This window comes from Nelumbo lutea, chromosome 4 (assembly GCF_056320005.1).
Source record: "Nelumbo lutea isolate HS-2025 chromosome 4, American lotus-T2T, whole genome shotgun sequence".
NCBI lineage: Eukaryota > Viridiplantae > Streptophyta > Magnoliopsida > Proteales > Nelumbonaceae > Nelumbo > Nelumbo lutea.
The window spans coordinates 37,491,105-37,503,128 of record NC_142687.1 but is presented as its reverse complement, the minus strand read 5'-3'; the positions used below and the strand labels follow the sequence as shown (position 1 = coordinate 37,503,128).

At 36.7% G+C, this 12,024-nt stretch overlaps 1 protein-coding gene across 2 annotated transcripts; it reads right to left on the bottom strand.

The window, feature by feature from the left end:
* Positions 1-202: 202 nt before the first annotated feature.
* Positions 203-11,661, bottom strand: LOC148855250 (microtubule-associated protein 70-2-like). Of its 2 annotated transcripts, none has more exons than XM_088985388.1 (11): positions 10,906-11,661; positions 10,704-10,789; positions 9,633-9,698; positions 9,344-9,514; positions 9,097-9,267; positions 8,833-8,988; positions 8,555-8,701; positions 8,341-8,412; positions 7,605-8,234; positions 7,223-7,410; positions 203-673 (listed from the first exon to the last, which is right to left on the bottom strand). In XM_088985388.1, the coding sequence occupies exons 1-11, from the start codon at positions 11,198-11,200 to the stop codon at positions 634-636; spliced, it is 2,022 nt and encodes a 673-aa protein (XP_088841514.1). In that variant the 5' UTR covers positions 11,201-11,661; the 3' UTR covers positions 203-633. The 2 variants fall into 2 exon arrangements, with proteins under 2 accessions (XP_088841514.1, XP_088841513.1); XM_088985387.1 differs by having other exon boundaries at positions 7,214-7,410; positions 10,906-11,650.
* Positions 11,662-12,024: the final 363 nt, after the last annotated feature.

Sequence of the window (12,024 nt, the reverse complement as noted above, 5' to 3'; positions counted from 1 at the left end):
ATTTCCATTGGAATCGAATGTCGTCATGTTAGATATATACCATGTGATGTTTTGACTTGATTTTCAACCTCTCCTGTCATGAAGCCATTATATGTTGTAACACAATCAGGACATCATCTAATGAATACAAAGTTATCGTTTATAAATACGTCTTTCCCAACAGCTAGCGATGGCCTGTAAAATTACTAACACCAACAAATACTTTGGTAAGAATAACAACACAACCTTGAAAACTCTGATCTTGATCTGATTACAAGAATATTCACAACCTTGAAGCAACAATAATAATATTAACTGCAAATTACAAATATAAGAAGAAAATAAAGAAAACCCCAATAACATATACAAAAACCACACAAGCACTGTTTCTCAACGTAAACCTGCCAAAAGGTTAGCTGACTTTAACATTTCTTGCTACTTCTAAGTACAGGGACAACGGTCAAGTCAGAAGCAGGCCGACTTCATTCGATTTTCCTATTTTTTCCCTCTTCCAACTCACTGATCGCAGGATCATCGGCATGCTGGTTATATAATCTTAGAATCAATCATGAAACAAAATAGAAAGGAAAAAACAAGGGGAATTGGGGAACAAGGCCTATGCGGATTACTCCGTGATGCTCAGCCTCAGCACTGTTATTGGATGTTACGCATCAGCCCACTTCGTGATATGTTTCTGCACAGATCAATTGCTTATTCACACAAGGAAAAACCCCATAATTATGCATAAGAACAAGCAGAAAATTTTTATAAGGCATTGTTCCACATATAATTGTTCGTGTTTGTTCCATGACTGTTATGGTTACCAAGAAACCTGCACTTCACTTTCATCTAAATGCATTGAAAATTTATTAAATGAAAACTTCATAAGGCAAAGTAACGTATTAAATTTCTCAAATTGTTCTGTACCCATCCTAGTTTGGAAATTAGAATGGCACTATATCTGCAAATGATATCTGATAATACCTTGGGACCACCCATCTTAGGTATTTAAGGTTTGTTTTAGAGTTTTAAGTCCTTATGCGAGTCTCCTAAAGTGTATGTTAGGTTTGCCTTAGTTCTGAAGAAGTTCGGAGTTGTTTTGGCTCCACAGTTTTTAAGGCGCCAAGGCAAGGCTAGGCGATGGATTTTTTTTTTATGTAGAAACATAGATCCTATGGCAGTTCCCTAGGTATCATAACCATATTTCCTAAATAATAATTCATAATTTTCATAAGAAAAGTTAAGAGTTCATGTTAAGTATAGAAAATCAACATATTCATGAGAAGAAAAAGAAGGAAAAGAAAATTGAAAAAATATAGGGGCTGAACCCTTATTTTTGTAGTAGTAGTAGTACTAGTAGAAAATGTGTTGATTAAACAAAATTTTATGTTCTTCCTTGTTGGTTCAAGTTTTAAAGTCTTTAGGGTTCAACACAGCATTTAGCAATGTTTGTATTGATTAAACCCTAATAAATAAGAAAATAATAAAAAGAAATTAGTATATAATAGTGCCTATTTTATAATTATAATGTCAAAAAATAAAGAATAAAAAAGTATTTTATAATACATTGTACAAAACTGCTTGGCGATTAGGCAAAGTGAGCCTCAAAGGGTGCCTTGTCGCCTAGGCATCACCTTGACAGCTATGTTTGGCTCACTTTTCTCTGGTCCAATTTGAAGTCTATAAAAGAAGATCCAAAGCCCTATGTTGAGTTTATAAATATAGTCATTGTAAATATGAGAATTAATATAATAAGAAGTTTGTTTGATGTTGCTTATGGGTAAAACTGTATCTTCTGATACAGCACGGTTAAACCCAAGCATGCAACTTGAGAATGGTTGGACGGGAAAGTCTATGATGCCAGAAAGACATGATATGTCACAAGCAGTAGACTGTGACTTCGTGACTGGTTTTTTGATGGTAGAAAGATGGGCTGGTTACCACCGTCGGTGGGGGAAAAACTTCCTTCTTCTTCCCTATCTTGACCAAGTTGTAGATAGCGGGTTAGTTCGAGGAAATCCAGACCTCCTAATTCAGATATTTTGAGATGTAAGTGTTTCATTTAACTTTCACTGGAAATTTAAAGGATTACAATAATGGTGAAAAAATTTGGAGAGTGAACAACTACACGGAGAGGGTAACGGTTATGTGGAGAGTCATCACCTTATTTACAACTAATAGAGCTAGTCTAAGGGAAATACACGTAACAAACTAAGAGCTGGCATAAAGACTATAACGACTGGTTGGGCCAGTTAGACCTTACCTTAGGTGCCGTGACATGATACCAAAAAGGCTTTGACCAATCACAACCCCCCCCCCCATGAATTTTAATGCAAAACTCACCTGATCAGTTTACCACTTTTATGATGCCAGTTGATTGGTTGTAAGTTTTCCCAGTATCAAGTCTTTTTGGCATCATAGTCAAACCCTGGTTGGACATTTGAATAAAATTTTAGAAGCGAGTAGGCTGAGCCACAGCCTTGAATCAGAGTCCTTGGCATCTCACCATAGAGGAGTCAAACCAATCAGTTAGAGGAGTCACACCATCAAGGCACAAAGTGCTCCCAGGAAATGGTTCAATTCATTCACTGCTGAAAACAGATAAGTACATCCCATCATCTAGGCAAGCTTTCTTGATAGTGAAGAAAACTAGCATTAAAACTTAATTACTAATTTCTAACTAATTCTCCTAGAAAACTGCAGCTTTAACTCCCCACACATTTCTTAATGACTAGGACTTCTTAATCTTCAAGATTCATTGATTTTGCAATAAACCCCAACACCAAGGTTCATTGATTTTGCATTAACTCCTAATTCATGTGTCTGCAAACCATGGATCTGAATTTTGGGTATGGGTATAGGCTAGAGGCATGGATTTGGAAATACGTAATGGGTATGGATAATAGACATTGAGTTTAGGTATGGGTATGCTCCAACACCAAGGTTCATTGATTTTGCATTAATTCCTAATTCATGTGTCTGCAAACCATGGATCTGAATTTTGGGTATGGGTATAGGCTAGAGGCATGGATTTGGAAATACTTAATGGGTATGGATAATAGACATTGAGTTTAGGTATGGGTAAAGGTATATGGATGTGGATTTCGATATAGGTGCAGGCATATACATAGGTATGGGCCAAATATAAGTTAGGTCTTGGCTATAAGCTTGGGCTTTGGTATGTGTTTGAATTTCTTTTTTTTTTTTTTTTTTGAAAAAGGTAAAGTAATGAATTAGACAGCAAAAAGTATGAAGATATACAATCAGCCTTCTTCCCTGTACAATGAGAAAACTGTACTAAAGGAAACCCCTGAAACTCAAAAACACAAAAGCTGAGCCAGCAGGCTTTACAGACAAAAAACTATCCAAAAATAATCTCTTTGTCGACAAAAGGACTTGTATGTCTAGATTTGAAAAGCGAGTGATTAGCCAACCATGAACACAGCATGCTCATAATATTTTTAAGAACTTCCTCTTTTGAATTTTGGCGACCTTCAAAGATTCTCTGGTTCCTTTCACTCCAAACTGCCCGGAACACAGCTGCAGGAATAGTGTTCCAAGCAACTCTTCCAGCCTTGCTTAGACTCTTTAGCCACCAAGAAAACAGAGAACTCTTCACACCAGATGGAAAACACACCTTCACCACAAACAGGTCCAGAATTCTCCCCCCAAATCCAGTAGGTGTTTGAATTTCTTTTCTTCTTGCAACTGTGAACTTCCAGCCCATCAAATCCAACATCACTGCAAATGGTATCTCATAATCCCTTGGAAGCACCCATCTAAGGTATTTGAAGTTGTTTTTGGAGTTGAATCCTTATTTGAGTTGGAAGCACCTATCCAGTTGGGAGTTGTTTTGGCTCACTTTTCCCTGGTCCAATTAGTAGTCTATAGAGGAAGATCCAAGCCTTATGTTTGAGTTTATAAATATGGTAATTGTAAAAATGAGAATTAATAGAATAAGAAGTTTGTTTTAAGTTACTTATAGACAAGATTGTGAGCTTGCTTCTCTCCTTTTCTATCTCTAAATATGTAAATTATTCTCTTTCTCCTCATTCTCTACTCTACTTTAGATATTAAACTCTTTCACAATTTAAATTCTTAATTCCCATTCCTTAGCCACCACATACACCTCTGTAGAACCTTTCTCCTTCTCATCCAATATTTGAAGCTTACATCTTGATGCTTTCCCCAAGACAATGCTCAAGAAAAATGCCTTGATGCTCATGTTGGAAAGTAAAAAAGTAGATCCTTCATACTTTGACATGCCTATAGTGCGTGTCTGTATACATCTATGCTTAAACATATTTAAAGCCATTTTGAGGCATATTACTTAAACGTTTTTTTTTTTAATAAATGAGTGGTATTTTATTAAGCATAGAATAGAAAAAGTGTACAATCAGCCTAAAAGGAGGCTCGAGATGTTACCCCCCATTAGAGTTAAACAATTAAGCATATTATTTAACATTTAGAGCCTATTAATAGTTACTAAATGATTTGTAAGAATGTGTATGCTTTCCCTGAAGCTCTAATATCCTCAACTCTGTTTTTACAATTTTTTTTTTTTTTTTGCATTATCAACAGTAAGAACTAAGAAACATATTGTATTCAATGTAAAATCAGATCAGAATGCTTCCGAAGTTAGACAGCAGGGATGATATGATATCAAAACTACTTTTCTCTCCGTTTGTTGCCCTCTGGTCCCTATTTTCTTCCCCTAAACACAGAAGGGAGGACATTGTAGAGATGCACATGGCCAGTGATTTTGTAGAGTGTTAGATGAGGAGAAAGGTCTTACTTTGGCATCCAGTGGATAAAAAGGAAAATAAAGAATTGGAATTATAAGAGAAAGAAGTTTAGATCCATATAGAGGAGAAAGAAGAAAAAAAGAGAAATATTGCACCTTTAGACAGAGAGAGAGATCACATTAAAACCAGGAGGTAGCTTCAAAAGAAACTTTTTATTTCACCACTTTTCTTGAGCTTCATAGAGCACTTGAATCAACTCTAAAATTCCAGTTACAATGAATATTTAAGGGTTGGTATCTCCCTTACAGATTCCAAACTGAACAAGGAAACTAGCCCAAAACAACCTTTAACTACTTCAAAACTAAGGCAACCCAACAGCTACACCAAGGGAACACTCAAATATAGACACTGGCTCCTAAAAACTTTAATAACCCATTACTAATCCTGCTAAAACTAAACAAACCAAAAAACAACTCCAAGGTAGACCTTAAAAAGTAAAAAATATTAAAATCCCATAAAACACTGATACTCTATTGGTAAAATGATTATAATTTGCTCAAAACATGTCGGATTCACAAGATCATTGTTGGATAAATTACTCAAGAACCTATCAAATGACACTAGAATTTCACAAAAGAAGCAGTGGCGTGATTACATCCACCTTTCAAAATGCTAAAGAAAGAACTTCAACAAAATATTTTAAATTAATTTGACCCTCCAAGACAATTACCCCTATTCCTAAGACACCAACAAACTAGATAATAACTCTTAAAAAATTAAAAACCAAAATATAAGGGGAAAAAAATCACCCAGGTCTATAAAATTATCACGGGTTTAAAAATAACTAGAAACTTGATTTCTTCTACAGTTCTTTTTTTTTTCTTTGATAAGTGATTTCTTCTACTGTTTCTTTCCTTGCTTTCATGAGTGCACCATCCAATCTACATACTTCCAGTGTTGCAAGGGTTAAAGTTGGCTTGTAACTGAGGCTTGAATTATTTAATTATTTAAAGTAATTGTAGTATACCGACTGGATGACTATCAGCTGCTTCAGAAAGATCTCTGGCACCAAAACAGAGAATCTAAGCGTTGTCTTCAATATTCAACAGCTAGTTCAGGTAATTACCCAGATCAGTCAATTCACTTGTTGACTCACTAGAAAGGTAAGGTATAGAAAGATCTGAACTTGTGTCGAGGGCTCCACAGCTAGAGGTGGTAATTGTAATTTTATTGATAACATGATGTTTATATTCGTCGTTAATCAGCTAGAAGCTATGAATTTGTTCCTTTCATTCAATGATACAATTTAATAAAGGGTTCTAAAGTATCTAGTATGAACATAACTCCTTTTTATCCATGTAACGCTTAAACATAATGACAACCATGTGTTTTTTGCTATTATCTTGTAAAGCAATAAAAAAAAACATTTATTCAAATTTCATTAAAAACATGAAAGAGGGCCCTCTCCAGTCTCTCAGTCCCTTTCTCTGTGTTGACAGTTTCCATTTAGGTAGGATTTTATTTTTTTGATTATGTCACAGGTAGAAAGAGGGCCCTCTCCAGTCTCTCAGTCCCTTTCTCTGTGTTGACAGTTTCCATTTAGGTAGGATTTTATTTTTTTGATTATGTCACAGGTAGAACTGTGTCCAGATGGACAAACCAGTGAACTATCACCTGGAAAGGAAAGTAGGTTCCCCACTATTCTAGTTTTTAAAAACTGTTTCAGGAGGTGTGAGTTTGTCATGATTCCAGGAGAAGGTTGGGAACATACACTGGATCTGTGTTAAGCATTTACATTTGTCTACGTATAGAAATGCAAACAAGCACATATATAATCAAACCAAATGCAAACCAACTAAATACTACTATAACCCTAACTTTGAAATTCAACAAGGTGCATGCTAGTTGATTAACAGGACAGATGATGGGTTACGTGGTATTTGTAACAACTTCCCAGATTCCAACCTTTTTCTAAACTATCTTGTCATATTACCTCAGGGTTCAACCATTTTGCAACAAGCACTTGTGACACCATTCCTCTAATATAATTTTTGTAGTACAAAATGACAGGAAAATGACACAGAACATGATTAGCAAAATATTTCAGGAAAAACAAAGTAACCAGGTCAACTGATCAATAAAGCATATAGGAAATATGGAAGTCAAAAATAACATGATGTTTTGGACTCGTTCCAACAACAATCATTTGAAAAACAAAAATCCAATATATCTTACAATTTGAACAACAAAATCTAGACATAAGACATATGTAGAAACTAGAAATATCAAATGGATGGATCACATAAATTATGTCAAAATCAATCATTAAAAGAAAGCCATTAAAATGAAACATTTTACTATAGTTGCTATCTCAATATGAATTAGGCATGGGGCATACCATAAAAAAAATGGTTACCATTAATTCCATTAACTAATTAGTACAGTAAGATAGCTGATAAAAAAAGCAACGGTGGGATAGAAGACTTTACTCTAAATACCTTCCAGGAAGCAGCTGAGAACTATTTACAGGACCCTTGGAACTACCAAGTCGCTTAGCCCTATTATCGTGCTCTTTTTCAATACGCATCGCAGCTACTTCTTTCTCCATGGCAGCTACTTCCCTTCTCATCTTCTTGGCCTCAACCTCCATTGCTTTGGTCAATGTGTCTACCTTCTTTGCTAACATCTGCACCACAAGCAGTTGCAACCTACAATTAGCATGTGAGTTGAGAGAGAGAGAGAGAGAGAAAGAGAGAGCATTCTATGCCAGACAGCAGACAATAATGGCATTTTCTTTGAGAATAGATAACCGAATGTATATATCACATATGAAGAACAAAAGAAGGTACAAATGAGGACAGGAAGTAAAAGAATATTGACCTCAATTGCATCATCCTTGTCTTTAAGGCTTTGATCTTTCTCATGGCAGGCTTTCCTCAAAGAAATGACCTCTTTTTGTAGCATGTCATATAATAATCCAGAGACAGAATCTTCTGTATCAACAGTTGGGAACTCATTGGGTTTTTCATCTGGATTCCCTTTCCAATCACGGACTGTCTCACTGTCTCTGGTTGTTCTTCCATCAGAAGATTTGCTAGGTTCATTGAGCTTTTCAGCTGCATTACCTTTCCAATAACGGACTGTCTCACTATCTCTGGTTGTTCCATCAGAAGATTTACTAAGTGAAAAATTTGAACCAGTTCCATTTGAGAGGAGTCTGCCCCTGTCTAGTGACCTTGTCCCTCCATCAAATGACTTTGAAGTTCCTTTGGCATGCTTCAATATTGCAGTGGTACCAGAAGAAATAGAAGACCTCAACTGAGAGGATGATGTTCTCTTGGATAAAAAGCCATTGGAGGTTAATTTTAAGATATTATCAGCTCCACCCAAGGATTGGCGCCGTGAAGGTCCATTGCTTGAACCTCTCCCTTCTGAACTAGGGCGACTACCTGCATTTGAGGATGCTCTCAAGCTCTCCTCTAGTACTCTGAGGCGCAATTGATATTTTTCCTGCACAGTACAAGAAAGATACACCTCAAAATTTTTGTCAGGACCAGTTGAAAAAAAGACTACTGGCGAGCAAAAGGAAACTATGTCTGCATGACAAAACTATTACTTTCAACTGTGCTTCAGATTTTGCAGTTCTCTCAGCAATGGCAAGTTTATCTCGAAGTTGTTGCATTTCCCCCTGTAACAATAGTTTTTACATACAGAAAAAGGTGTCAAAAACAAAGAAAACCACAAACAAGTTGGTGAAGGACGGAAAGAACAATGAACATTGAACATGGAAAAAAGATAAATGAAACAAAACATTAGTATATGACACATACTTGCAAGAATCTCCGATCTTCAAGCCATTGTTTTACAGGCATCACCTTGTCATTGGAATCTTTCCATTCATTTGCTACCACAACTGCCACCCTATTTGCTGTGACCTTTGCACGGGCCAGTTCCCTGTCCAGGGTTTTTCTCTCCTCCTGTACAACACAAAAACAATCTACTCATAATTGAAGGTACTTCACAGACCATATCTACCACAGATGTAAATATTTTTCACTCTATAGTAAATCTGAACACTTCACATTCAAATTGAAAACAAGCACATTACATTCATCTCCTGAACTTTCCGTTGGTAATCCCTCACAGCATTTGCTGCTGCACCACCAGCAAGAACAGCTTCCTCTAGCTCCCTTACAGTTTGGCTGAGCTTTTCAACCTCTGCAACCTTTTGGCGATGCAGTTTGTCCAAGATCTTATTTTCCTCCTAACATATGCCAGAAATGCACTTAAATTACATCATGAGCATTAATTTAAATTGACAAAAAACTAAAAACGGTTTTGAAGAACACATGACAAATATCGTTCTTCATACCTGACAGATTTCAATCTGTTTCATTAACTCTTGATTCTTGTTTTGGAGATCATCAACCATAGAGGCCTTAGCCAAGGCAACCTGAACAGTTCTCTCAGCTTCAAGTAAAGCTGCTTCTTTGGATTTCGTAAGGCGATCTAATGCCTTGTTATCATCCTGCAGCTTAGAAATCTGCAAAATATTATGTATTAGGAGCATCGTTTCCATAATGAAATTGCACCATATGTCAAACACAAAGACAAAATACCTCCTGCCGAGCAAGCTTGAGCTCTGCCTCCAGTGGTGCAAGAATGGCTTCAATTGGTGGCATGTCATCATCTTTTTGAGCAGCATGAACCCTTCGAAGGGTCGCTTCTGCTGCAAATTGAGCAGCCATAGATGCCTTCTTTTCGTCATTGATTTTCTTAATTTCAAGATTCTGCATAGGGATTTTTACCAAATATCAAAGAAAGTGTACAATAATAATAATAATAATAATAATAATAATAATAATAATAATAATAATAATAATAAATACAAGATTTTAAATGCAATACCTTGCTTTCTAGAAGAGATTCAGTTAGTTTGAGCTTCTCTTCCACTTTCGACAATTCTTCAGTGAGCTAAGAATTTACAGCAAAAAAATGGCAACAAAAAGTCATTACACAATTTCACATGTTGAAATCACCAAGAATTAAATGAATATACAAAGGGATTGCAAAACTAACACGAATCCATATTATACTTGGAAGAAGACTCAAATTCTAGGCAATGACAAATCAAAGCACTTTAATGATTTTTGGCATGAATAACCAACAAAACATGGAAAACAAAGCCAGTAAACATTCTTACAACACACTGAGGTTGCCCAAGAAAAACTGCTACCAAATTTAAAAGAATGTCCAGATTCTAGAGAACTACATTTCAATAACCTCTCAAAAGATTGACCACTGACAACAGAAGCTCCTCTTTTTTTCTTTTTCTTCTTTTTTTCTTTTTCTGCTGAAAAAGGCAGGCAATTGAATTAAAGGTAAAAAACTGTGGAAAATGACAGTTGATTGATTGATTCAGTAGAAACAATACAAGGATAGATTGACTAAAGGAAAATGTAAGGAAGATTTTATCCTAAATCTCAGTTTGTTTCTGGGTAAAATAGGCAGAAAAGTTCCAATGTCTAAAATTTTTTTTTCTATCTCATTTTCCACCTTGTTTACAAATTACGACGAAATAAATGCAGCCTAAAGAAATTATTAAATAGTTTCACCATTTAAAACATGTAGAACTAGAAACTGCTGAAGAACAAGAATAACAAAAACAATTGGATAGTTTATTCAGAGGGATAATGATCCCAAAGCATTAGTAACTATGTTACTGCCACGAAAAGATAACACCAACAGAAAATTTTAATTAAAATTAATTATAACAAAACATCAAAATAATTTTTTTTATGTTTCAAAAATTAGATGTGAAAGCTAATATGCTGGACAGCACTGAAATAATAAATCGGAATATAAGAGTTCAAGTAGCACTCCAAATATAAACTGGCACTCCAAATATAAACTGATAAATGGAGGTATTGATTCATACAAAATTTAAACAATAAAAAAAGGAACTACAGACGAAATAACCTCTTCAACGGCCTTTTCTCTCAGGCGTTCTGACAATTTCAATGCCTTGATCTCCGCCTGAGCCTCCCCTAGTTCTCGATCCTTGTCTGCAAAAAGCAAGTAAAAAAACGACACTCAACACAAAAGCCACATAAACACAGGAATCGCCCTAAAAACACCTCCAAATCTCCCCAGAAACCACCGGATCAAATCGCATTCCCACCTCTAACTTCATTCTCCAACCGATTGAGCTCAACCTTCACCGGATCCGACCCGTGCAACAGATTTATAAACTCATCCGCGTCCAAACTCGGCCTCACCGACGTCCGCCTCCTTGACGTCTTCCCTTCCTTAAACGATCCTGAAACCGTCAATGGTGGCGTCGGCACCGACGCTGGCGCCACCTCATTCCCCGCCGAACGGCTATTCCCTCCGCCGACGCCACTCCCGCTGCCACTCAACTCCGAAGCCGTTGTAGCTGATGAAACACCTTCCCCACCCCCTGCAAGATCGGCCATGACAGATCTGAGGCTCTCACATTCGAATGCCACAAAATCCCCAAATCCTCAGCTTCCCGGTTTCCAATTCTAGGGTTTCCCAGCACAATCTCTTCCTTCTCCAAGGATTTCCAGCTCTAGAGATAGAAAGGAGCCGTTGAGTCGTTAGTTGCTTCTCTCTCTTCTCTTCAACGGACAATATAAGAATAGGAAGCTTTCCAGAGAGAGAGAAGAGAAATGCTTTTATTTTTCTCAGTTTCTCTCTCTAAATTACTACTCTAATCTGCTTATGTCTCTCTAATCTAATGTTTCCAACTTTCCATCTTTTGTTTTTCCTTCTTTGTATAGAGAGAGAGAGGGCGCGAATGTGAAAGCGGCTGTTTGATTAAAAAACTGGTTTGAAGCAGAGAAGCTTTGCTGTTGAGCAGAGAACACTGCGTGAGAGCTCTAGTGTATTAGTAGTTCCTTGCTATTTTTTTATTAAAAATTATTAAAGTATTATTAATGTCCTCTATTACTGTAAGCAGTGTGCGGTGCTCAAACCCTATGCACATGATGGGAGGATGTGATGCGTAACACACACGAGTGTGCGTTGTCACACGTTTTCTTTTCTTCGTTTCGGGTCGGATCCTTGGCTATTTATCTGGACGATGGGTCGTCTAGTCTCGATGCTGGTCCAATCACAAACGAGTTCGGATCTGTTCCTCTCAGGGCGCGTCTCACAACGATCTCACACCACGTATCAGCCGTGTATATGGAACATATCCCATGAATTAAAAATTTTCAAATAGGAGATGTTCAAGGTGCACGGCTGATATGTCATGTGAGGTCGGTGTGAGGAGCAG